Genomic DNA, 27,135 nt, shown 5'->3' with positions numbered 1-27,135 from the left:
AAAAGAATAAATAGATTAAGTTTTGGATCAAACGTATTAAGTTCCGCAGGCGATCCAAAATTTAATTTAAAAGAACACATGGTAGCTAGGAAAAGGTTCAGACCTTTGTACAAAATTTTTGTACAGTGGAACCTTTAGGTTTTCCGAGTAGCAACCAACATTCTCAACTAATATATTTCACCTTACCTCATGAGTTTGTAAAGAACCCATTAGTTCATCAAAGAACACAAAGAGATCTTTAGTTTTCTCAATTACAATTACTTTATAATCATGTTTAAAGGTCAAACTTCGTAAAACTTTAGAAACAATAATTGTATCAATGATATTTTCTTTATAAGATCTTATTTGACTAACAATTAAAATTGATCTAGATAATTTTTTACAAAGTTTCATTATCTTTCATGAGCAAGGTCTCAAACTCACTTCTGAGAGTCTGGAGTTTCGCTGCTATTATCTTGGAAGAACTTTGAAATTCTTTCTATGCTCATATAGTGTTTGTTGAAGGATGAATAATTTTTTTACATCTTTCTTCATGTTCTCCCTTAATCGATTTTCATCGACAACCTTGTTGTCAAAGCCTCTCTATACTAAATCCCAAAAATCTTGACATCTAAATAAAGTCTTCATTTTGATACTCCAAAACTCGTGTCACTCTCCTTTGAAAATGAGGATGAGGGTTGAGAAACTACATTGATTGACATTGCAAACTAATGACACTTCAAACTCAATGCTCTAATACAGCTGTTAGACTAAAAAAGGAGGATAATAGGAGGTGATCCTGTCCGAGCGCTGAGTGAATGGACGCTGGTGTTAGAGTGTATACTAAAAGCCTAGCTTTTGGTATAAACATTTATCTAGTAATAAGAATCACATTGGTCAAATGTCTACATTTATGATAAATGTAGTTGTTCAATTAATTTATATTGTAGATGACATGGTGTGTGGTGTCACACACAGAAGATCATGTTATCAGTACCTTATAAATTATAAACAGTAGCTTACGACCATGATGGAAAGGAACAAACCATTGGAAGGTCGTAGTGTAATTAGGTATTAGTTAATCTTGACTATATAATTACACTAGTACACTCAGAGTGTATTGAGTAGGACCATTTGAGGTCGTTTGTTTTATACTGGCTTTATAAAGAAACAAAGACCTCGGTTATTATGGAAGTGTGTGCTCTTAATCCTAATATAATAACAAGCACATATATTTGATATTTATTTCTTTAATTTATCAATGGGTGAGATTTAGTTCGATAAATCAATAAGCCCGATAAGTTGGGAAATGATATCACTTATAGTGTGTGTTGTTGATTATAGAAGGAAACTATGTCCTAGAGATACTAGGTTGATAATGTCCTCAAGAGGAGCTCATAAGGATTGTCATGTTAAACCCTGCAGGTGGACTTAGTCCGACATGATAATAAGGTTGAGTGGTACTACTCTTGGACTAAGATATTAATTAAATGAGTTGTCAGTAACTCACTTAATTAGTGGACATTCGATATCTTAAACACAGGGAGACTAACACACTCATAATAAGAAGGAGCCCAAAAATGTAATTTGGGATTGGTGCGGTAGTTCAATAATAGTTCTCTAGTGGAATGAATTATTATTGATAAAATTAAGTTGTGTGTTCGGGGCGAACACGGGATGCTTAATTTTATCGGGAGACCAAAACCAATTCCTCCTCTCGGTCCCTATCGTAGCCTCTTATTTATATAGTACTATACCCACCTATACCCACCTTCATACCCATGTTATAGGGGTCGGCCAAGCTAGCTTGAGGATCAAGCTAGGGCCAGCCAAACCTTGGTTCATGGGTGGCGGCCCTAGCTTGAACCCAAGCTTAGGTGGCCGACCCTATTTAATTAAAAGAATTTTAATTTTAAAATTTTCTTATGTGAAAGATATAATTTATTGAAGAGATTAAAATTAAAATATCTCTTTTATAAGTCTACAAAAGATTAAAGAAAGAGATTAAATCTCTTTCCTTATTTGTAGATTAGAAAGGATATTTTATTTCTCTTCTTTATAAATTATTCACATGTTGAAAAATTAAAATTATAGAAATTTCTTTTTATAAACCAATCATAAAAGGAATAAAAATTATTGGAGAAATTTTTTATAAAATTTCTGGAGACAAATTAGGAAGTTTTAATTAATTAAAACTCTCCTTGTTTTGTTTTTAAAGTGGCCGGCCATTGTTTTTAAAAGAAGAAAATTGTTTTAATTAAAATAATTTTTCTTTACATGGCAAAACAATTAAGGAAATTTTGTAATTAAATTTCCTAATTTGCCTAGGCCAAGGAATATAAAAGAAGAGGTGAGGGTGCCTTCTTGGTGACAACCTCTATTATTTTTCCTCCCTCTTTTCCTTGGTGTGGTGGCCGACCCTTCCCTTTCTCTCTTCTCCTCTTGTTGGCCGAAACCTATCTTCTTGGTGGAGCTTTTGTTTGTGGCCGGATCAAGGAAGGAGAAGAAGGAGAGAAAGCAAGTCTCGTCTCTAGCATCCCTTGGAGCATTGGTGGTGGCCGAAATTCTTCATCCTTGAAGAAAATTATTGTGGTCGGCCATCCTCTTCCTTTCTTCCTCTTTTGTGGTGGCCGAAACTTATCTCTTGATTGGAGTTCTTGTGGTGGCCGGATACTACTTGGAGAAGAAGAAGAAGAAGGAGAGAAAGCTTGTATCCCTTGGAGTTTGGTTGGTGTTTTGTTCTTCGTCCTTGGTGAAGCTTCTTTATGATTGGCCGAACCTAGCTAGGAGAAGAAGAAGGTGCTTGGTGGTTTCTCATCTCGGAAGATCGTTGCCCACACAACGTCCGAGGTTAGAAGAGGAATACGGTAGAAGATCAAGAGGTTTTTCTACAAGGTATAACTAGTAATTTTTCTTTCCGCATCATACTAGTTATTTATGGAAATAATACCAAATACAAGAGGCTTACGTTCTAGTATTTCGAATATGTTTTTCGATGTTGTGTTCTTTTGTTTCTTTCTTTTCCTTGTGATTTGATTGTTCTCTTTGGTTAACCTAAAGTTATTTTAGGAAATTAAATATTAGCTTTCTATTAAAGGTTTTGTCTAGTCGGTGGTGGTTGCTCCCATATCCAAGAAGGCCATGTGCCTCGCCACGTCGATCTGGGAACCTTTTATGAAAATTAATATTTAATGGAATTAATAACTTAAGGAGACTTGGGTCGAACGTGTTAAGTTTCGCAGAGATCCAAGTCAAAACCTAAAAGAACAAATAGATTAAGTTTTGGATCAAACGTGTTAAGTTCATAAGCGATCCAAAATTTAATTTAAAAGAACACATGGTAGCTAGGAAAAGGTTCAGATCTTTGTACAAAATTTTTGCACAGTGGAACCTATAGGTTTTCCGAGTAGCAACCAACAATTGGTATCGAGCTAGGGTTTTGCCTCTGTGTATTTGGTATTAGTTTAATTATGCACATGTCATACATAATTTAGGCGGGTTAATAGTAGGATGTGCTAACTTTGTGGATGCAGGATCCAACTATTATGGCTTTTAGTTATTATGTGTGATTGGACCCTTGGACATGTCAAGGGCATTTATCTGTGTGTGCATGAAATATAGCAGGAGCCGTATTTAGTTTTATTAGGATTTTATTTTTGATCTAGATACATGTACATTCCTTTTATGGAATATAGGATCAAAATGTAAAATTCTATTTATGTCGTGGATCGAATCTTGCAAAGCGTGGAACCTTCTAAGGACCAGAGGCGCAGCAGAACTAGGAGCAAGATGGATGCGACAGCTAGACCCGGTGGCGGTGGCAGCTTGGGATGACAACACACGGAGGACAACTAGAGATAAAAGCCATAATAGTTGAAAATTAGATTTTCTATTTATTGCTTTTATATTGTGCTGTGTGTGCATGTTAGTATACATGACTAGTAGGCTAGCATAGTTAAAATTCCTCGTTTATAAATAACTAAGTGGGAGAGGGATTTTTAAATAAATCCCATGGTCTCCATTACTGGTTTGTAAGTGATGCAAACAAGCTTGCGCGTTGGCTCTGAGTGCCTTCCTCCATAACGGATGAGATTGTTTGTGGATCACTAGAACAGACTTCCATTTTTGAATGACTATAGGAAGTTAATTAAGAGCGTGTGATCTTCCCCAACGGAAGGGGCATAATCTTATTAATGGACTTAGTGTCAAGTAATGGTATACACTTAGACACATCTAATAGTATCCTCCCCATCGGAGTCACTGCTATTATTTGTGTGACCAAATGAAACCAACTATTAATTTGTCATAAAACTAGGCTGACAAGATAATAAAATTAAAGGGTTAAAACCCCTCTTACAAATGATTGATTTTGTATACGGCCACACTAACGTGGCATACAAAATTAACGGTGTTTGAGATAATTTTATTTGTCATAAAGATACGTTGACAAGATAGTTAATGGGTAAAAAACTCCTTTACAAATGTTGAATTTGTATACGTCCACACTAACGTGGCATGTAAAATTCACGGTGTTTGAGGTGTTGGTGAATTTAAATAATATTGTTTGAGGAATCAATATTTTATTTTAAATTCAAAAAGTTTTGACCAAATATTTGATCAAAGATAGATCAACTATTAATTTTATTCGTTATAAAGTAAAGTTGACGAGATAATAAAATTAATGGATAAAATCTTCTCTTTGATTTTATATACGTCCACACTATCGTGGCATACAAAATTCATGGGGATTTTAAAGAATTGATCTTGACCAAATATTTTTGTGATTCTTAGGATTTAAAATGTTTGTCAATCCCCTAGTTGTTATACTATAGAAAAGACTTAGTAGTCCCAATTGTAATGATTGGAAATAGGACTTGGACATTAAGGTAGACTGTCTTCTTAGAACTAAGAACAATATAGGTGTATTTAATTCATTAGTTGAAACATGTTTAGTGGTGTTATCTACCAGAACCTGAAGTGTAGATACAGATGCCATCAATCATGTCCGCAATTCATTGCAGGGTTCCAGGAAATCCGGCAACTAAATGAAAATTAAAACACCGTCCACATGGACACTACTGTAAAAATGGTAGCTATTGCAGTGGGAGATGTTTATCTTTTGATAAGAATAAAACATTAGATTTTTTTTAGCAATTGTCTTTACGCACCAAGTTTAGAAAGAACTAGTTTTCAGTTTCTAAACTATTCAAAGAACTTAATATTCTGCCTCTTTTAATAACAAAGTTGTTATTAAGAAAAAGAGGGAAGTTATCTGTTCTGGTACGTTGGTTGACAATTTATAAATCCAATAACTCCCACGATACAACAAATGGAAATTAGTAACACATCTTCTAATTTTAAGAGAAAGTAACCTTCGGAAATGAACCATTAATATCTTTGGCATCTAAAGCTAGGTTATATTAACTTGAGTAGGTTTCATTGGTAGCTGATGAACTTTTGGGTTCATTGGTAGTGGAAATCTTTCCAACCTGTGAGTATTACTTGGAAGAAAAAATAACCAAGAAGCTTTTAAGTTTAAGGGGTATGGAGTCAAAGATATATTGAAATTGGTTCATTCTGATTTATGTGATCCTATGACTATCCAGACAAGAGGTAGTATTGAATATTTCGTCTATTTTATAGACAACTATTCAAGATACAAATAAATTTACTTAATGTACCGCAAGACTAAGTACTTTGATTAGTTCAAATAGTACAAGGCTGATGCGGAGAAATGTTAAAGTAAAAGTCACTATGGTTAGAACATAGTGGCAAGTACCTCTTGGGAGAATTTAGGAGTCACTTATCAGAAGTAGGGATTCAATTCCAACTAACTGCACCTGGTACACCCCAACAGAATGGTATAGAAAAAGGAAGGTATAGGACTCTTATGGAAATAAGTAGATTGATGAGTTATTTAGAATATTACCAAAATCATTTTTAGGATATACTCTGGAAACGGAAGTGAATATAGTACCTTCCAAAGTCAGAACTCTCTACTCATATAGAATTGCTGAATAGACGTAAGCCTATTTCGAAGCATATTCGGATTCGGGTAGTCCAGCACATATGCTGAAGAGAGACAATGATAAGTTGGACAGGAATTCACTTGTTTGTGGGTTATCCTTGAGAAATGAAAGTAGGTTTATAGTCTTAAAAAATCAGAAGGACATTGTTAGCATCAATGACCGATTTTTAGAAAAGGACTATGTAATAAACCACGTGCCCATAAGAAAATTTGTTCTTAAGAAAATAATAAAAGACATGTCTAATCTAGTACCAACTGTACAAGATGAGATACCACAAGGAAACTGCAACACGTATCACAAATGATACACAATTGCAGATAATACCTTGTCGTAGTGGGAGGGTTGTTAGGTAACCTTAAAAGATTCATGTTTTGGGAGAGTTTTTGGACTCGATCCCTGGAGGACATAAACCTGATCTCCGGACATATGACGAAGCACTCCAAGATAAAGATGCAATATCTTGGCAAAGAGTAATGAATAACAGAATTAGAATATATGTATTCTAATAAAATCTGGAAGCTTGTAGAATCACCAAATGGTGTAAAAGCCGTTGAGTGTAAAAAGGTCTATAATAGGAAAAGAGCGATAGACAAGAAGGTGGTAACTTTCAAAGCAAGGCTTGATGAAAAAGGAAACTTTTTCACTGATAGTCATGCTTAAGCTATCCGGATTCTTTTATCTATTTGGCAAGAGGATGTCAAGACAGCATTCCTTAATGGAAGTCTTGAAGAAAGCATCCATATAAAGCAACCAGAAGGGTTCATTGCAAAGGGCTAAGAGCATCTTGTGTGCAAGCTCAATCAGTCTATGGACTGAGGCAAAGCTTCAAGGTCTTGGAACATCCGGTTTATCAAAGTAATCCAGATCTATGGATTTAGTAACCGGATAAGTCTTGTGTATACAAAAGGTGTGATGGAAGCGTGGTGGTATTTCTTGTACTATATGTAGATAACATTTTTGGTAGTTGGAAACAATATCAAAATGTTGTCAGAAGTAAGGGTATGGTTGTCCAAACAATTCGATATAAAGGACTTGGGAGAATGTATATATTCTTGAGATCAAAGTAATAAGGGATCGCAAGAAAAATATTTACTTATCCCAAGTTTGATACATCGGAAAAATCCTTGCTCATTTTAAGCATGCAAAACTCCTAGAAAGGTTTCTTACCTTTTAAGCATGGAGTGTCTTTATCTAAAGAGATGTCTCCGATGACATCAAAGGAGATTGAGGACATATAGGCAGTTCTTTATGCTTCGGCAGTTAGACAACCTAATGTATGCTATGCACGAGATCAGAAATCTGTTTTGCCAAGGGCATAGTTAGCAGATATCAAAGTAACCCTAGACAAGGACATTGGACTGCAGTAAAGCATATATTAAAGTACCTTAGAGGAACTAGAGATTATATGCTAGCTTACAAGGCAGTTAATTTGGTCCCTGTGGGTTGCATGGATTTTGACTTCCAATCGGATAGGGACAATAATAAGTCAACATCGGGGTTTTGTGTTTACTTTAGGAGGTAAAGTCATAACTATGAAAGAGTGATAAGCATAGGTGTTTTTCTGGACTCCACCATATAAGCTTAGTATATGGCAAGCCTCTGAGGTAGCCATTAAAAGCTGTATGACTCAATAACCTCAAGATAGACTTAGATATGATTTCTAGTTTGTCCAAAGATTATTACAATTTATTGTAATAATGTTGGTGCAGTAGCAAACTCGAAGAAACCATAAGTCTATAAGGCAAGTAAACACAATAGAGCGCAAGTACCACCCAATACGAGAAATCGTATAAACGAGAAAAAGTTGTTGCCGCCTAGATTGCATCAGGTGATGACCTATTGATCCTTCCACTGAGGTCCTTAAGGCAAGAGCTTTTGATGGGCATGTTGAAGGATTAGGAATCAGATGTATGGCAGCAGATATAGCAGCTTAGTCTTTTAGTATAAGTGGGAGATTGTTAGAGTGTATACTAAAAGCCTAGCTTTTGGTATAAACATTTATCTAGAAATAAGAATCACATTGGTCAAATGTCTACATTTATGATAAATGTAGTTGTTCAATTAATTTATATTGTAGATGACATGGTGTGTGGTGTCACACACAGAAGATCATGTTATCAGTACCTTATAAATTATAAACAGTAGCTTACGACCATGATGGAAAGGAACAAACCATTGGAAGGTCGTAGTGTAATTAGGTATTAGTTAATCTTGACTATATAATTACACTAGTACACTCAGAGTGTATTGAGTAGGACCATTTGAGGTCGTTTGTTTTATACTGGCTTTATAAAGAAACAAAGACCTCGGTTATTATGGAAGTGTGTGCTCTTAATCCTAATATAATAACAAGCACATATATTTGATATTTATTTCTTTAATTTATCAATGGGTGAGATTTAGTTCGATAAATCAATAAGCCCGATAAGTTGGGAAATGATATCACTTATAGTGTGTGTTGTTGATTATAGAAGGAAACTGTGTCCTAGAGATACTAGGTTGATAATGTCCTCAAGAGGAGCTCATAAGGATTGTCATGTTAAACCCTGCAGGTGGACTTAGTTCGACATGATGATAAGGTTGAGTGGTACTACTCTTGGACTAAGATATTAATTAAATGAGTTGTCAGTAACTCACTTAATTAGTGGACATTCGATATCTTAAACACAGGGAGACTAACACACTCATAATAAGAAGGAGCCCAAAAATGTAATTTGGGATTGGTGCGGTAGTTCAATAATAGTTCTCTAGTGGAATGAATTATTATTGATAAAATTAAGTTGTGTTCGGGGCGAACACGGGATGCTTAATTTTATCGGGAGACCAAAACCAATTCCTCCTCTCGGTCCCTATCGTAGCCTCTTATTTATAGAGTACTATACCCACCTATACCCACCTTCATACCCATGTTATAGGGGTCGGCCAAGCTAGCTTGAGGATCAAGCTAGGGCCGGCCAAACCATTGGTTCATGGGTGGCCGGCCCTAGCTTGAACCCAAGCTTAGGTGGCCGACCCTATTTAATTTAAAAAGAATTTTAATTTTAAAATTTTCTTATGTGAAAGATATAATTTATTGAAGAGATTAAAAATTAAAATATCTCTTTTATAAGTCTCTACAAAAGATTAAAGAAAGAGATTAAATCTCTTTCCTTATTTGTAGATTAGAAAGGATATTTTATTTCTCTTCTTTATAAATTATTCACATGTTGAAAAATTAAAATTATAGAAATTTCTTTTTATAAACCAATCATAAAAGGGATAAAAATTATTGGAGAAATTTTTTAGACAAATTAGGAAGTTTTAATTAATTAAAACTCTCCTTGTTTTGTTTTTAAAGTGGCCGGCCATTGTTTTTAAAAGAAGAAAATTGTTTTAATTAAAATAATTTTTCTTTACATGGCAAAAGAATTAAGGAAATTTTGTAATTAAATTTCCTAATTTGCCTAGGCCAAGGAATATAAAAGAAGAGGTGAGGGTGCCTTCTTGGTGACAACCTCTATTATTTTTCCTCCCTCTTTTCCTTGGTGTGGTGGCCGGCCCTTCCCTTTCTCTCTTCTCCTCTTGTTGGCCGAAACCTATCTTCTTGGTGGAGCTTTTGTTTGTGGCCGGATCAAGGAAGGAGAAGAAGGAGAGAAAGCAAGTCTCGTCTCTAGCATCCCTTGGAGCATTGGTGGTGGCCGAAATTCTTCATCCTTGAAGAAAATTATTGTGGCCGGCCATCCTCTTCCTTTCTTCCTCTTTTGTGGTGGCCAAAACTTATCTCTTGATTGGAGTTCTTGTGGTGGCCGGATACTACTTGGAGAAGAAGAAGAAGAAGGAGAGAAAGCTTGTATCCCTTGGAGTTTGGTTGGTGTTTTGTTCTTCGTCCTTGGTGAAGCTTCTTTATGATTGGCCGAACCTAGCTAGGAGAAGAAGAAGGTGCTTGGTGGTTTCTCATCTCGGAAGATCATTGCCCACACAACGTCCGAGGTTAGAAGAGGAATACGGTAGAAGATCAAGAGGTTTTTCTACAAGGTATAACTAGTAATTTTTCTTTCCGCATCATACTAGTTATTTATGGAAATAATACCAAATACAAGAGGCTTACGTTCTAGTATTTCGAATATGTTTTTCGATGTTGTGTTCTTTTGTTTCTTTCTTTTCCTTGTGATTTGATTATTCTCTTTGGTTAACCTAAAGTTATTTTAGGAAATTAAATATTAGCTTTCTATTAAAGGTTTTGTCTAGTCGGTGGTGGTTGCTCCCATATCCAAGAAGGCCATGTGCCTCGCCACGTCAGTACTGGGAACTTTTTATGAAAATTAATATTTAATGGAATTAATAACTTAAGGAGACTTGGGTCGAACGTGTTAAGTTTCGCAGGAGATCCAAGTCAAAACCTAAAAGAACAAATAGATTAAGTTTTGGATCAAACGTGTTAAGTTCCGCAGGCGATCCAAAATTTAATTTAAAAGAACACATGGTAGCTAGGAAAAGGTTCAGATCTTTGTACAAAATTTTTATACAGTGGAACCTATAGGTTTTCCGAGTAGCAACCAACAGCTGGGGACGTGGCGCTCTCCGCTGTCTTCGACTGGTGATGTGGATCTCCGGCGGACCTGCAAACAAGCCGAGCCGGGAGGGGTTTCCCGGCGACGACCCTCCGACGCTCAAGTCAGGAGAAGAAGAAGGAGAACAAGGCAACGTTATTGTGGCTATAGTGATCAAGATTGCATACCTCCGTCGAAGTCTGGGGGTCCTTATATAGGCCCCCGGGGAAGTGCGAGCACGCTTCTCGATGCGTGCATGCTTCCCCAAACATACCTCAGTAGGGTTTTGTCAGAAAAGCATGCCTGATGTCATTCCGCAATCATCCGAGCATATCCCTGATGTGACGGTGGAAACTTCCACCATACGATATTCTGTCCGCTCCGGCCGCCGACCATGCTGTTTGTCGGCGGCAGGTGTCTCGAGTATGAAGTTACCAGCTGTCCTTTTTGTCTATTTGCGCCCTTACTTATCTCCGGGCCGAGCGGACTAGCCGCTCGGCGCTCCTGGCCTTCGGGAATGCTCCGGTACCTCAGACCGGGCGGGGAAGCCCTGCTCGTGTGCATGGATGGGATTGCGCCTTCTTGCCCTGTGGCTCGGCCGCTCGGCCTTGCCGCTCAGCCTAGAGACTCTTTTACCTTGAACATCGGAAACCCGCCCCATGGTCGGGTTGTCTTTCGTCCGACCGCCTGGGAGACCCGGGCCGAGTGCCCGGTCAGCTGGATGTCCGGGGATGGCCCGCCAGTCCGCTCGGCACGACCTTGGTGTTGACCCTCTTGACCATTGACCTCCACGTGTCGTTGACCCCCCGCTACCAAGGGTCCCTCGTCCTTATTACCGGATCACATGCCTCCCTCTCAAGTCTAGTCGAAGGAGGCGCTGAGTCCGACTAACTGGACTATGAGTTTGGCCGAGCGTGTGCCTCCGCTTGGCCACTATGGGTCGAATAGCGTCGGTCGGCTGAATACCGAGGACTGTCCAATTGGCTTGTGATGGTGTCCGCGGGATCTTCTTGGAATGCGTACAAATCTCTGCTATTATGGTTAAGCACGCGGGTTCTGCCTCGTGATGGGGCTCATTAAATGCCCTCCTCTGACCGAGTGCCACATGGCGCGGGTGACGTCATCATACGGTCGTCACCTTACTCTCGAAGCGAAGTCCGTCAGTTTAAAATGAACAGCACGATGTGGGCCTCGGTTCCTATGACCTGCATCCGACGACTTAGGACGATCGGGCATACCCCTATAAAGCCTTCGCCCTTCTCCTTCGCCGCACCTTCGCTTTCTTGTTTGCAACGTTCTCACTACGCTCCTCTCTTCGGTGACCTCGTCCATCGGCCCTCCAGCGAACCCTCGTCTTTCCCTCTTTCTTTCTGTATTTTCTTTGCGTTCTTTGTCGATTCTCGTCTTTTGGTTACTGTTTCGATCATCTTCCTCGCGCCTTTGCTTTCTCCCTTTCCTCCTTCTCCGTTGTTCTGGCGATGGCAAGTTCCTCTCAACTCACGGACCTCGCTCTCGGCCCATGGTATACCACCATGGAGTCGCGGTTCGATCGGCGTGATGCCGAGAGCCTGATGAACGCTTTTGATATCCCTTCCGATTTTGAACTGATTTTACCTTCACCTTCCGCTCGGCCACACAAACCTCCGAGCGATGCCTTTTGTCTTTTCCGCAACCAATTCGTAGCCGGTCTGCGGTTTCCCTTCCACCCCTTCATCGTTGAAGTTTGCAACTTTTTTGGCATTCCGCTCGCCCAATTGGTTCCCAACACTTTTCGCCTCCTGTGCGGAGTTGTAGTCTTATTTAAGATACACAACATTCCCCTCCGCCCGGATGTCTTCTATTATTTTTATTATCCCAAGCAGTCCGAGCCGGGCACTTATCTGTTTCAAGCTCGGCCCGGCTTAGTCTTTTTTAATAAGCTGTCCTCTTCCAACAAACATTGGAAAGAGAACTTTTTCTTCCTTCGTATTCCCGGGCGGCTCCCCTTCCGTACGAAATGGCAGGTCGGACCGCCCATCTCCCCCGAGCTGAAGAAATATAAGACCCGACCGGGCTACCTTCAAGCAGCAAATCTGCTAGCCCGTCTGAAGCTCGACATCAACAAGCTCCTACCTGAAGGAGTGATGTATATATTCGGTTTAAGTCCGAGCCGGACCCCGCTCCCGAGCATCTTTGGTAATAACTTCACTTGTACATTTGCCTTGAGTTCTAACTGATTTCTTTCTCCTTTCCTTGCAGCGAACATCGTAATGGAGTCTGTGTTATTCGGGATCTTGAAAAAGAAAGCGGCCGCGCTCGAGGCGGTAGTGGCCAAGGAAATGGAGCAGTTGGGTATTGCTCCGGTTGGCTCTCACGAGGGTGAGAGCGAGACAAATGCAGGGGAGTCGGCTGCTCAGGCTTCGCCTGTGGACGCGGCTGGCGGTGCAACTCCTAGCAAGGAAACGACCGTTCGGGAGGAAGACTCCGAACCGGAGGATGAGCTTCCTCTTGACAGGAAATGACGGCGTGTTGAGAAGCCTCTACGCTCGGCAACTTCTGCAGTGCAAGCGTCCGAGCGGACGGGTACCGTATCTCAACGCGGCAAAGTGCCATCGGTCGAGGTGCTCTCCTCTGATCGGACCCTCTCTCAACTAGATGTGCCCGCGGCCCCCATCGAAGCAGTACCGGTCAGTTCTCTCCCCCCTGTACCCCGTCGAGTTCGCCGCTCGGGCATTCTGTCCACAAATGTCCAGCCCGACCTCCGATCCCTCTGCGTCCGCTCATACAACTCTGGGCCGGCGCCGCACTATTAGGGTCACCCTGCACCTCCCCACTGAGGCGTTTATGGCCAAGTCCGATCAGCCGACAACTCCCGAACATATGATCACCATCAAGGGGCCCCTCACTGAGATGTGGGCGGACGCGCCGGGCCCGTGTAGCCATGATACCGCTCGACAAGCTGGCTGACAGTCATATGTAGCAGTCCACAGGGGTAAGCTTCATTTCTTCCCTTTTATGTAGCCTTTCTGGTCGGCCTTTTAACATGCCTTTCTATATCAGAGATGGGTGGAAGAAATTGCTGTTGCCAACCGCTTGGCAATGGTGGAGGAGGAGCTGAAAAGACTGAAGAGTTATGCCCTTTTATGTAGCCTTCCCGGTCGGCCTTTTAACATGCCTTTGTATATCAGAGATGGGTGGAAGAAATTGTTGTTGCCAACCGCTTGGCAATGGTGGAGGAGGAGCTGAAAAGACTGAAGAGTCCGGGCGGCCCGTCTTCTTCTCGAGGTCCCTCTTATGCTGAGCTGCAGAAGGAGCTCACAAAAACCAAGGACTTGTTAGAGGCCGAGAGGAAGAAGACGCCCGACCAGGCATACATGTTGGACCAGCTTGACAAGCAGGTCAAAACCTATAACCGCAAGATTGAGCTCACCACCACTCGGAAGAATACCGCCATCTCCGATTTGGAAGCGAAGAACGTGGAGGCCCGCGCCCTGGAACAACGGGTAAAGGAGTTGGCGGATCTCCTGGACCGCGAGAAAAAAGGCTGCTCGGTCCATGTGACCAAACTCAAAGATGATTTGAAGGTCGTGCAAGAGGCTCTCGACGCTTCCCGTGTTGCCCTTACGGAGTATCAGGGGGCCGAGCCAAGCCGCCTTGCTGCGATGAGGCAGTCCTACATCCGCTCGGTCGACTTCGTCCAGAAGGTGTGCGATCGGCTCGTCCTGGCATTCGAGTTGGCTATCACTGCTACTGCGGACCACCTGAAGGCACAAGGTCATTTGCCGGAGTCTTTCATCATTCCCGTTCGGGAACATGCAACTCTTCTCTCCACCATCACGAAGAGCGTTTTTGACTATCTTGAATGAAGTGTCTTTGACATTTTTGTAATTCTCCTGATCGGCTAGCCTTAATTTTAATGAATAGCATCTGTAATTTTGCCCCCGGTCGGCGAACTTTTAAATGTTTCTTTGGAATGCCAACTTTTGTTCTATTAGCCTTTCGTTGTGCTCCTTGTAACATTGCTGACCGGTCGCTCGACCTTTTTTCCGCATGTAATTTCTTAACTCCCTCGATTGGTCAAACGACCTTCATTTCGTATGGAACTCCCGTTAGTTCCTTGTTACAAGTGTCTTTCCTGACTGCACCGCTCGGTCTAACGATCTTCATTCCACATGGAACTTCCGTTAGTTTTTCGTTGATCGGCGCTGGTAAGCGCACGCCATTGTTTTCTCCCTATCCTTAGGATCAAGGCTTGCTGATCATTGACCCTAGATGTTGGGCCTTAGTCTATCTGCACGACGCTGTTCCGTTCGAGGGGTTTATAGTCGCCGCTCGACGGTCTTCAAGCCGGGGGGTTTATAGTCGCCGGTCCGACTCTAGAGTTTAAAGTCGCCGCTCGACGGTCTTCAAGCCGGGGGGGGTTTATAGTCGCCGGTCCGACTCTAGAGTTTAACGTCGCCGCTCGACGGTCTTCAAGCCGGGGGGTTTATAGTCGCCAGTCTGACTCTAGAGTTTAACGTCGCCGCTCGACGGTCTTCAAGTCGAGGGGGTTTATAGTCGCCGGTCCGACTCTAGAGTTTAACGTCGCCGCTCGACGGTCTTCAAGCCGGGGGGGTTTATAGTCGTCGGTTCGACTCTAGGTCCGCATTCTTCGGAGTGGCTCCTCCCCCAGCGAGATAGCCAGCCGGACCTATCTGACTGGCAAAACTTCGTTACCGGTGAACCCGTAGAGGGGGGTGGTCATCGGCAGCAACTCGGCTCGATCAATTTGCAATTGGTTGAAAGCCTTCCGGAAGATTATGTTGACCGAACTGCCTGTATCAATAAAGATGCGGTGAATATTGTAGTTAGCTATTACCGCTCGGATGATGAGGGCGTCATCATGCGGGACTTCGACTCCCTCGAGGTCCCTAGGCCCAAAGCTGATCTCGGGCTCGTTCACCCGCTCCTGATTGCAGCCAACTGCATGGATCGTGAGCTGCCTTGCATGCACTTTTTGTAAAATATCTAAAATAGACGAATAATCGTAAGGGAATTTTCTAGAATTTTTAGAAATTTTTCGGGAATTTTTCGGAGCTCGTACGGACAGGTTAACCGGGATAAAACAGGACCCGGGGAAAGCCTGTTTAGGCTACCCATTTAAGTGAGGAGAAGTTTGAATTTTCTTTTATTCTTTCCTTTCCTTTTATTTATTTTTCTTTTCTCCTCCGTTTTTTCCTTCCCTTGCGCACCCGAGCCCCACCCCCCTTCCTTGCCCGACGCCATCTCCTCCGATCCCTAACCGCCGGAGCCCTAACCGCCGACCACGGTGGTTTTTCTTCCTCCCCTTCCACTTCTTCTTCTTCTCCTCTGCCCGAGCCGAACCCTCCTTCCCTCATCTCTCGCGACGCCGGTTTTCTCCACACCGACGCCTCTGCCCTAATCTCTTCGCGTCGATTACCTCCCGGAGTAGTGCCGATCCGGCGACGCCGTCTCTGTGCCCTAGCCGCCGTTGCTGACACCCGAGCAGGAGCCGAGCGATTCCTTGCCCTAGGTGTCGACGCCGCACCTCTCTGCCCTAGCGTCGGCCCGCCGCCGAGCCCTAGTTCTCCGGCCGACTCCTCCTTCTTCCCGAGCCACATCGTGCCCTAGATTTGGGCCACAGCCGACCCCCATACAGCGCTGCGCCCTAGCTTGAAACCGTCGGCCACAGTTCGATCTCTCCGGTGATCACTTTTGTTACTGTCCCTGCTATTCCTTAGCGCCGGCAGAGAGAAAACCAGAGGAAGAACTTGGCTTCGTGCAGGTAAGGCATATTTGGGTATTAGATTTTGACTGGGATGCTGACACATTGGGAGTAGTAGTTCTTTGCAGTGTAGGTAACAGAACTGTGGCAACAATAGTTCCGGCAAGCAAATTTTCGACAGCAGCTCTAGTTGGCCGTGGATTAACAGGAGAGGTTTCGGATTGAGGGTAAGGAGTTGATTGTTTCTTGCTGTAGCTTAAATCCAATTTGTATCTAAGGGTTGATTAGGGATTAGAAAACTAACCCTAATTAACCGTTGGATTTAATTTGGGTAGATTGAGATTTATGGTTTAGGGGTTTTCCCTAAAATTGTTCTTAAAGATTTTTATTTGGCTATTCGTTTAATTTGTAGCTAAATAAAAATATATGTTTGGTATTACAGGACTTTGACGCGAGACGAGTATCTCGGAGTCGGAATTGGACCTTTCTTTTGTCGGAGGCGGGTACTTTGACTTATGTCTTTTGATATGCATAATAATGTGTTTAACATATAGCAATAATTGTGTTATCCATTTGTTTCGGTTGGTCACTACATGATCTGTTACATGTTTGCTTGTTTACTTATTATGCACTGCATGTTACTATTTACCTGATCATACATGCTTTAGGTAGTGACCCAACCATATGATATATTATGTTCAGGACCTAGGGTTTATTTGATACCCTATCTGTTTGTGTACCTTCCATCTGATACATTGACTTGTGGTACACCTTTTATTTATGTATGGATCTTGCTATGCCATTCATGATATTGCCATGTTTAGAGTCATGCATCATCTTGCATGATTGCATGCTGTGCGGTTGTCTGCTCTATTATTGTGAGCGCATCGCCAGTTACATGTATCTGTACACACCACCACTCATGGGTTAGTGGTATATCAGACAGGTGTGTGGCAGTTCTGCTGTTTGGCTCCGTTGGTCTGGTGACTCAGCGTGGTAGCCGGCAGACAGTTCCGCTCTGTTTGTCTCCGTTGGTTTAGTGTAGCAGCATAGGCAGCTGGACTTTGTTTGGCTCCGTTGGTCCGCTCATGGGTAGTGTGACTCAACATAGTAGCCGGCATCCTCCCGTCATCGTGTACCGTGAGATGAGAGCATTGTGCTCCCCATTTATTATTGGGGTAGGAGTATGTGTACTCCGACAAGATCCCGCTCACTCGGTCACCATCGTGAGCGTGATATCAGAGTGCACTTGTCACGCCTCTACCCACTCTGACTCACCATTGTGTGAGATGGCTGACGCGTCAGGGGTGACCATGTCATTGACATCATATGCATGATGCATTTATTGTTTGTGTTTGTTGCATTTACTTGCTGCATTTATATGGATGCATATGATTGACATGCATACAGGATTATGACACTCTCGGTCTGATGACCCTGTTACCTTTTTACCTTGATCTTAGTTAGTACAGTTTTCTCCTGTTTTTGTTTCAGTTGCATTTATCCTTCTCGTATTCAGAAGATTGTACGCATGATTAGTGTTGTCTGTTATTTACTTTATTTTGCATATCAGTTGTACCTGCTGAGTGTTGGACTCACCCCGCCTCCATTGTTGTTATATTTTAAGGTTGAGGTTGTCCGGAGCAGTTCCAGTCGCTAGTCCCCATCTGCACGTAGTGCTAGTCCTTTGCTGGTCTTGAGTTGTTATTTTATCTTAGTTTCTCTATTAGACTTTGTTTTTAGTCTTGTATTGTTTTACTTATGGATATTGTATGGATTCTTATCGTTTGACGGATTTTTTTGATATGATTTGGATTTATTCTACTACATGCCTGCCTGGACGGCAGAAGAGGTGAGTTCTTCGGATTTGAGCTTTACGAGTGTAGTTGAGTAGGGTTGATTTCGAGTCATCTTATTACTATGTGGTTGTGTCAGCCAGAGGCTGAGAATTATATTAACTGCGTGGTGATTGTCTATTTATTATTGTTATTTATTCCAGCCGCATGTGGCTGAGGTATATACTGTTGTAGAAAAGTTTCAGATTGTCCGCCGTACAGGGGAGATGCTGCCGAAATTTCTTCGGACAGGGACTCCTCTGGGGCGTGACACTTTTCGTGCCCTGTTGGAGTTGCCTCCGGTCGGCCCTCCGGCGATGATGTTGATTTCGCCCCTCGAGGCATTTCCTCTGTTCTCCTCCTCCCGAGTGGACGACCTAGATCGTTCATGCGACGCCCGGGGATTAGCTCTGTGCGGCTGGTGATGAAGCCACTCGGGAGATTCTTTGGCTGCCGGTCGCCCGGTCTCTTGGTGCCAATGTCGCCTCTCAGGTGAGGGGGATCGGCGACGATAACTCCTGGGAACGGGATGAGCGATCGGAGGGAGACTCCGACAATCCCAGGTGTTGTATGTGGCGGATTGGTGGAGCGAGCAAAACATGGGAGTCCATACCTTCCCCTTTGGCTTAGGTTGATCGGCCGCTACTTGTTGGACGGCGTGCGGCCTTGTTTGCTGATGAGGCCGGGCGACTTCTGTGCGGGGTCCTCTCGGTGGTTGATAGTTGGAAGGTGGCTTCCGTTCGGCTTGAGCTGGTGGCTCGGCTGGTGCTTCCTTTTTCCTCGCCATCTGCGCTTCTTCCACGTTGATGTACTCGTTGGCCTTGTTCAACATATGGTCGTAGCTGCAAGGTGGCTTTCTGATGAGGGAACAAAAGAACTCCCCGTCAACAAGCCCCTGTGTGAACGCGTTCATCATAGTTTCCGAGGTGACTGTTGTTAGAGTGTATACTAAAAGCCTAGCTTTTGGTATAAACATTTATCTAGAAATAAGAATCACATTGGTCAAATGTCTACATTTATGATAAATGTAGTTGTTCAATTAATTTATATTGTAGATGACATGGTGTGTGGTGTCACACACAGAAGATCATGTTATCAGTACCTTATAAATTATAAACAGTAGCTCACGACCATGATGGAAAGGAACAAACCATTGGAAGGTCGTAGTGTAATTAGGTATTAGTTTATCTTGACTATATAATTACACTAGTACACTCAGAGTGTATTGAGTAGGATCATTTGATGTCGTTTCTTTTATATTGACTTTATAAAGAAACAAAGACCTCGGTTATTATGGAAGTGTGTGCTCTTAATCCTAATGTAATAACAAGCACATATATTTGATATTTATTTCTTTAATTTATCAATGGGTGAGATTTAGTTCGTTGAATCAATAAACCCGATAAGTTGGGAAATGGTATCACTTATAGTGTGTGTTGTTGATTATAGAAGGAAACTGTGTCCTAGAGATACTAGGTTGATAATGTCCTCAAGAGGAGCTCATAAAGATTGTCATGATAAACCCTGCAGGTGGACTTAGTCCGACATGATAATAAGGTTGAGTGGTACTACTCTTGGACTTAGATATTAATTAAATGAGTTGTCAAGAACTCACTTAATTAGTGGACATTTGATATCTTAAACACGTGGAGACTAACACACTCATAATAAGAAGGAGCCCAAAATGTAATTTGGGATTGGTGCAGTAGTTCAATGATAATTCTCTAGTGGAATGAATTATCATTGATAAAATTAAGTTGTGTGTTCGGGCCAACACGGATGCTTAATTTTATCGGGAGACCAAAACCAATTCCTCCTCTCGGTCCCTATCGTAGCCTCTTATTTGTAGAAGTTTTATACCCACCTATACCCACCTTCTATACCCATTAATAAGGGGTCGGCCAAGCTAGCTTGGGAACCAAGCTAGGGCCGGCCTAGGTATATTGGCGTCCCTAGCTTGAACCCAAGCTAGTGGGCCGCCAAATTAAATTAAAAGGATTTTAATTTTAGTTTTATTATGTGGAAGAAATAATTTTTAAGAGAATTAAAATTAAAATATCTCTTGTAAAAGATCTACAAAGATTAAAGAAAGAGATTAGATCTCTTCCTTATTTGTAGATTGATGAGTTATTTTATTTTCTTTAAAATTATCCACATGTTGATAAAATTAAAATTATAGAAATTTCCTTTATCAACCATGAAGAGATTTTAAAGAGAAATTTTATTTTAAAATTTACGGAAACAAATTAGGAAGTTTTAATTTGTTGATTAAAACTTGTCTAATTTATTTCCTCTAGAAGTGGCCGCCATTAGAGATTAAATTGGGAAATTTTATTTAATTTTTCTCAATTAAATCATGTCAAGGAAATTAAGGAAATTTTATTGTAATTAAATTTCCTAATTTGCCTAGGCCAAGGAATATAAAAGAAGGGTGAGGGTGCCTTCACAAGACACAACATCTATTATTCCTCTCCTCTTTTGTTCCTTGGTGTGGCACCAACCTCTCCCTCTCTTCCTCTTGTGGTGGCCGAACCCTACCCTTCTATTGGAGCTCTTGTGGTGGCCGGATACTACTCGGAGAAGAAGAAGAAGAAGGAGAGAAAGCTAGCATCTCTTGGAGTTTGGTTAGTATTTTGTTTTTCTTCCTTGGTGAAGCTTCCTCTTTGTTGGCCGAACCTAGCTAGGAGGAGAAGAAGGTGATTGGTGGTTTCGTCTCGGAAGATCGTTGCCCACACAACGTCCGAGGTTAGAAGAGGAATACGGTAGAAGATCAAGAGGTTTTTCTACAAGGTATAACTAGTAAATTTTATTTCCGCATCATGCTAGTTATTTATGGAAATAATACCAAATACAAGAGGCTTACGTTCTAGAATTTCGAATATGTTTTTTCGAAGTTGTGTTCTTTTGTTTCTTTCTTTTCCTTGTGATTTGATTGTTCTCTTTGGTTAACCTAAAGTTATTTTAGGAAATTAAATATTAGCTTTCTATTAAAGGTTTTGTCTAGTCGGTGGTGGTTGCTCCCATATCTAAGAAGGCCATGTGCCTCGCCACGTCAGTACTGGGAACCTTTTATGGAAATTAATATTTAATGGAATTAATAACTTAAGGAGACTTGGGTCGAACGTGTTAAGTTCCGCAGGAGATCCAAGTCAAAACCTAAAAGAACAAATAGATTAAGTTTTGGATCAAACGTGTTAAGTTCCGCAGGCGATCCAAAATTTAATTTAAAAGAACACATGGTAGCTAGGAAAAGGTTCAGACCTTTGTACAAAATTTTTGTACAGTGGAACCTATAGGTTTTCCGAGTAGCAACCAACAACTGTCGGGATATCCATGGCCACCTGGTTGAAGCGTTGGATGTAAGCTCGTAGTGACTCCCTCGCCCCTTGCTTGATGGCGAATAAACTGATGCTGATTTTCTGATAGCGTCTGTTGCTCGCGAAGTGGTGGAGAACGGTCGTGCGGAACTCTTTGAAGCTCGTTATCGATCCGTCCGGCAGCCTCCGGAACCACCGTTGCGGCGACCCAGCAAGGGTGGTGAGGAACACTCGACACTTCACCCCATCTGTATATTGATGTAAAGTGGCGGTGTTGTCGGTCGTCCGGGTCAGTAGTCCCATTGTATTCCCCGATCGTCGGGGGCGCGTAATGCCTTGGTAGTGGGTCGCGCAGGATGACCTCGGAGAACTGTCTATTGATCCGCTCGGGGGACGAGTCTGTCCGCGGCGCCTTGCCTTTTCTATTGTCCCGTGCGGGGGCTTCGTCTGACGAAGATCCTCGGTCGAGGTTGGCCTGAGTGATTTCTGACGGCGTTTGGAATAAAGCCCGATGGAACGGTATCGGGGCGGGCGGAGCTTCCACCTGAGTGCCGGTCGGACCTTTATTCTGACCCCATATTGAGAGCTACTCCGGCCGGTCGTCTGGTGCCGCCCGACCGCCTGATGCCGACGTTGTCTGTTGCGCTAACCGATCGGCTTGAGCCTTTTGGTGCTGCTCGACTATCTTGGCCGCCCACTCTTGGATGAGCGCGTCTAATTCTTCGAGAGAGAGTGTCACCATGAGTTGGCGTCCAGCTTCTTCCATCGTCTCTGCTCGGATTCAGGTGCGTTCCCACAGACGGCGCCAATTTGATCCTGTCCGAGCGCTGAGTCGATGGACGCTGGGGACGTGGCGCTCTCCGCTGTCTTCAACTAGTGATGTGGATCTCCGGCAGACCTGCAAACAAGCCGAGCCGGGAGGGGTTTCCCAGCGACGACCCTCCGACGCTCAAGTCAGGCGAAGAAGAAGGAGAACAAGGCAACGTTACTGTAGCTACAGTGATCAAGATTGCATACCTCTGTCGAAGTCTGGGGGTCCTTATATAGGCCCCCGGGGAAGCGCGAGAACGCTTCTCGATGCGTGCACGCTTCCCCAAACATACCTCAGTAGGGTTGTGTCAGAAAAGCATGTCTGACGTCATTCCGCAATTGTCCGAGCATATCCCTGATGTGACGGTGGAAACTTCCACCGTACGATATTCTGTCCGCTCCGGCCGCCGACCATGCTATTTGTCGGCGGCAGGTGTCTCGAGGATGAAGTTACCAGCTGCCCTTTTTGTCTCTTTGCGCCCTTACTTATCTTCGGGCCGAGCGGACCAGCCGCTTGGCGCTCCTGGCCTTCGGGAATGCTCCGGTACCTCAGACCGGGCGGGGAAGCCCTGCTCGTATGCTCGGATGGGATTGCGCCTTCTTGCCCTGTGGCTCGGCCGCTCGGCCTAGAGACTCTTTTACCTTGAACATCGGAAACCCGCCCCATGGTCGGGTTGTCTTTCGTCCGACCGCCTGGGAGACCCGGGCCGGGTGCCCGGTCAGCCGGATGTCCGGGGATGGCCCGCCAGTCCGCTCGGCACGACCTTGGTGTTGACCCTCTTGACTATTGACCTCCACGTGTCGTTGCCCCCCCGCTACCGAGGGTCCCTCGTCCTTATTACCGAATCAGGAGGTAAAGAGTATATAAGCCGATCACAAAAATTTTCAATAGTATCATTCATAAATAAGTAGTATATTTATAGGCTAATTACATAACACAAACAAACCACTAACCCCATAATTATATCCCACTAACTCAATTAATATCAAATACATTGAACATATAATTTTTCTTTTAACCACTAACCACCATTCTTATCACTAATCGTCACCTCATCAAGCTACTAATTTCATCATTAATTTTGAATCATTTATCAATATGTTTGATTATATAATAGTTGTTGTTCAGGCCATCATTAATTCTTCTTAGTACGATATGAATTGATATCCCTTTTACTTTGGTTAATTTCCATGTGTGGGAATAATTTTTCCATGGTGGGATATAAATTTACGTTCTTGTTGCAATAAACTAGAGCAAAGACATCAAAAGCACCTTTACTTTAATTAGATATCTCACCCCACCAACTCACTTATAAAATGACATAAGTATCACCATTTGATATTATTATAATATTTACATTATTATCTCTCATCTATATTTTTCATCAAAATCCTAAATTCAACGACAACAACTTAGGGTGTGTTATAACAATTATGAATCGATAGCTTTACATATTTATAATAATTATTATTAATTATGATTACATAGCTGTTATAATTGAGCTATCACATAATTGAGGTAGCTACGAAATCATATCTATTACAACATGAATACTAAATAAATAGATTGAATTTACATTGTAGATTAAGATTAGTCTTACAAATCAAAGTGAGATTTTTCTATATATTTTGCATCCAAATAAACACAACATCAATGAAATTCTAAAAAATAAAGGTAAAAAAATTGGATTGAGCAGAATCAAACATACAAAAGATTTTATATTAGAGTGATAAAAGGAAGACCTCGAGGAAGAGCCGACGATCTCTTGTCACTTCATGCCTATCACTCACTTGGTGAATTTGAAAAAAAAAAAAGTTATTTATGTATCTTTATTTTGGAATAGTTGTCTGCTTAGTTATTCATGTTATAACAGTTATGAAATTGAAACTTCTATAACTGTGTAATAACTAGGGGTTCATAGCTACTCTCTAGTTTAGGATTTAGACAAGAAATATATACGAGAGATAATAATAAAAATAATATAGCAAAAAGGAGTTGGATAACTGTACATATACGATAGAGCGAACTTTGATAAAAATCAAAGTGAGCTCTCTTTGATGATTTGGAAAAGAAGCCCTTCTAATTTTTGCCTATGTAACGATATTTTATTTGCTGTTCCTTAATGCAGGCTTAGAAATGGATGATGGCAGTACATAAATTTTTTGCAATATAATTATATTTTAAGGCTGGGTGAATGAAAATGACATCATTGACTTTAATTAGCTAGAGGGCCCTTTTAAATTTATTGATAATCCCTTATTAATTAGTTTTTAAATTACGTATAATTAAGGCACCTCTGGTTCCAGACATCTAATTATTTCTTTTCACCATCCGTTTTAACCTAGAATTTGTTAATTTTAGTACAGTAATTAAGAACTCTTTCAATAGGCAACAGACTTATTTACCACTAATTCGGAAATGTCATAACTGAAAACCGGTAATGACTAGTAACTTTACTATTTCATTCCTTCCGTTGTTTCAGTTTTTATATAATTTTTGACGATTGTTGATATCAAAAAACGGAAATTTTACCGGACTCGCACGTGCTAGTCACGCGTTTGCAATCTGTCCCGTTTAAAAACGCCGCTGCGCCTCTCAAAACTTTCCGTCCTTTACAATGGCGACGACGCGATGCCACCGCCGTCAGACGTCCGCCGCCGGCTGGGGGACTATCGTGGGCAAGCTTTTTCTCCTCGCGCTTCTTATGCCCGTTGCTCCTCTGACCACAGCCCGCAGAGCCCCGCCGCCCCTTGATCTGGACGGCCAAGTCGCCGAGGACAACCCCTCCATGATCACCGCCGTTATGATCTCCGTCTCCGCCCTCTTACTTATCGGCATCCTCACTGTCTTAATTCGCCAGTTCGTCGTCATGGACCAGCGTGTCTCCGCCGCCGAGTCAGCTGTGGCTCTACGGGAGGAGGGCTTGCCGGGGCTGAGCCCGGAAATGATCGGCATGTTCCCGACGATGACTTACGAGGAGGCTAAAGCTGTAAGGGAGGGCTCCGACACACTGGAGTGCGCTGTGTGCATCAGCGAGTTCGAGGAGGAGGAGGTGATCCGCCTCCTCCCCGGTTGTTGCCATGTGTTCCACACGGAATGCATCGACGCTTGGCTCGCCGACCACGCCACATGCCCCGTATGCCGCGCCGATCTCGTCGCCGCCGCTGGAGACTTGATTACCGAGGACCACCATTCGGCCCCTTCCGTCGCCGCCTCAACTATCATTTCGGTTCCCGATCTGCCCGGAAATCACGACACCGTTGTCGAAACCGCCTCTACGTGGTCGGATCCGGCGGCAGCGCCGGCCGATTTAGCCAGGACCGAAAGCGAGAAGCAGGACGAATCGACGCGTCCAACAACGCTGCCGCGTTCTCTCTCCTCAGGGAACTCAAGGGCGCGGTCGGAGCCGATCCCGAGCGTGGATCGCTACACGCTGCGGCTTCCGGAGCACGTCCGAAGGCAGTTATTCACCGCTGCGTCTTTCCCCCGCTCCGCCAGTTGCGCCGTCGTCTTTCCGACCGTCGGAACCTCGAGCTCTCAGACGGGGGGGATCAGCCGGTGGATGTTGAGCTTGCGGCGAGGTTGGTCGGAACGGTGGTCACCTTCATTCCTGCAACCGCTGTCTATGGCGTTTCCTCCGTGGAAAAGGAGTGACAGCGGGGAGTCGTCGGGTAAGAAGAGGGAGGTGGACGGATCCACGAGGAGAAGGAGGAGGTTACCGTCCGTGAGGGGCTCCTTCGACTGGCTCATCAACGGGTTCGGTGGAAGGGGAAGCGCCGCCTCGGCGGACGACCGCCCGCGGCCTTAGCTATCGCCGCCTGCGGACCCCATCTGATACTTAAACTACGCCATATGACGACGTGGCGGACGCTGGACCTTCGACGAAGTGTGTAATCGACGGCACAAATGACTCGATGTTTGCAAAAATATTTTACTCGAGGATGATGTTAAATTCTTGTAATTTAACTTCTTCTTCTTGTACGAAACGGTTGAAATTCTTGCGCAATTACGGTAGGAAATGTGAATGGAAATAAGAGAGGGAGATGAAATGGGGTATGTGCGGAATGAATGATTTATTGGTTGATTTATATTTATTCATGGTTATTTAAGTTGTGAACATGTATCATCAGGAGAGAAAATCTCACGTGCAGACTTGTAAGGATTGTAAATTTAGGATTTGGATTGTTCATCATTGATTCGTTAACAAGTAAGACATGTGTGCATCAAATGTCGAAATAGTCAGAGTAAAATTTGCCTAAGCTAATCAACCTATATTAACATTTCACCATCAAAATCCATGCTGCTTGCTACCTGTTTAAGTGTGTTTGCCACCCGAATCTATTTTGTTACCTGTTCAAGTGCATAACAGGTATATTAATGTGTCGAATCTGAAATGATTGAATGTCAATGGTGTATATGTAACTGCCTAAGTTGTTTGAAACAACTGACCATTGATGATCAATGGTTAACGTTTCGAACCAAGCGAGTAAAGATAGTAAATAACTTTTATTTGTCCATTTAATATTGTAAGGAGTTGGTAATCCTATATAGGGAAGTCATGATCTTGAGCAAACAGATAGATACATAATCCATCCACTTTAGTTCCCTAAAATTTCTTCCTCTCTATCGTACATTTCGTTCTGTAATCTTACTAATTCAATTCATCACAGGATCGTCTTACTACTTTTTAAGCTCTAGACCTAAAAAATTTTTGGGCCTTAATTTTTTTAAATTAAATATTAATTTTTAAAAATAATTTTTATATAAAATATTATTAAATATATTTATTTTTATTAATAAAATTTCAAAGAATAACTTGGTACATTATAAATAGGGTTGTAAATGAACCAAGTCTTCGTGAACAAGCTTGTTGTTCGGCTTAATAAGAGCTTGTTTATGTTCATTCAATATACATAAGATTAATTAAACAA

At 42.5% G+C, this 27,135-nt stretch overlaps 1 protein-coding gene across 1 annotated transcript; it reads left to right on the top strand.

Moving 5' to 3' along the window:
• Nucleotides 1–24,821: 24,821 nt before the first annotated feature.
• On the top strand, nt 24,822–26,012 carry LOC122043225 (RING-H2 finger protein ATL38-like). Its single transcript, XM_042603757.1, has one exon. It carries the CDS (start codon nt 24,822–24,824, stop codon nt 26,010–26,012), a length of 1,191 nt encoding a protein of 396 aa, XP_042459691.1.
• The last annotated feature ends 1,123 nt before the right edge of the window (nt 26,013–27,135 follow it).

The sequence above is a fragment of the Zingiber officinale genome, chromosome 1B (assembly GCF_018446385.1).
Source record: "Zingiber officinale cultivar Zhangliang chromosome 1B, Zo_v1.1, whole genome shotgun sequence".
NCBI classification, from domain to species: Eukaryota; Viridiplantae; Streptophyta; class Magnoliopsida; order Zingiberales; family Zingiberaceae; genus Zingiber; species Zingiber officinale.
The sequence above is the reverse complement of the archived record's forward strand: the minus strand, read 5'-3'. Positions and strand labels throughout refer to the sequence as shown.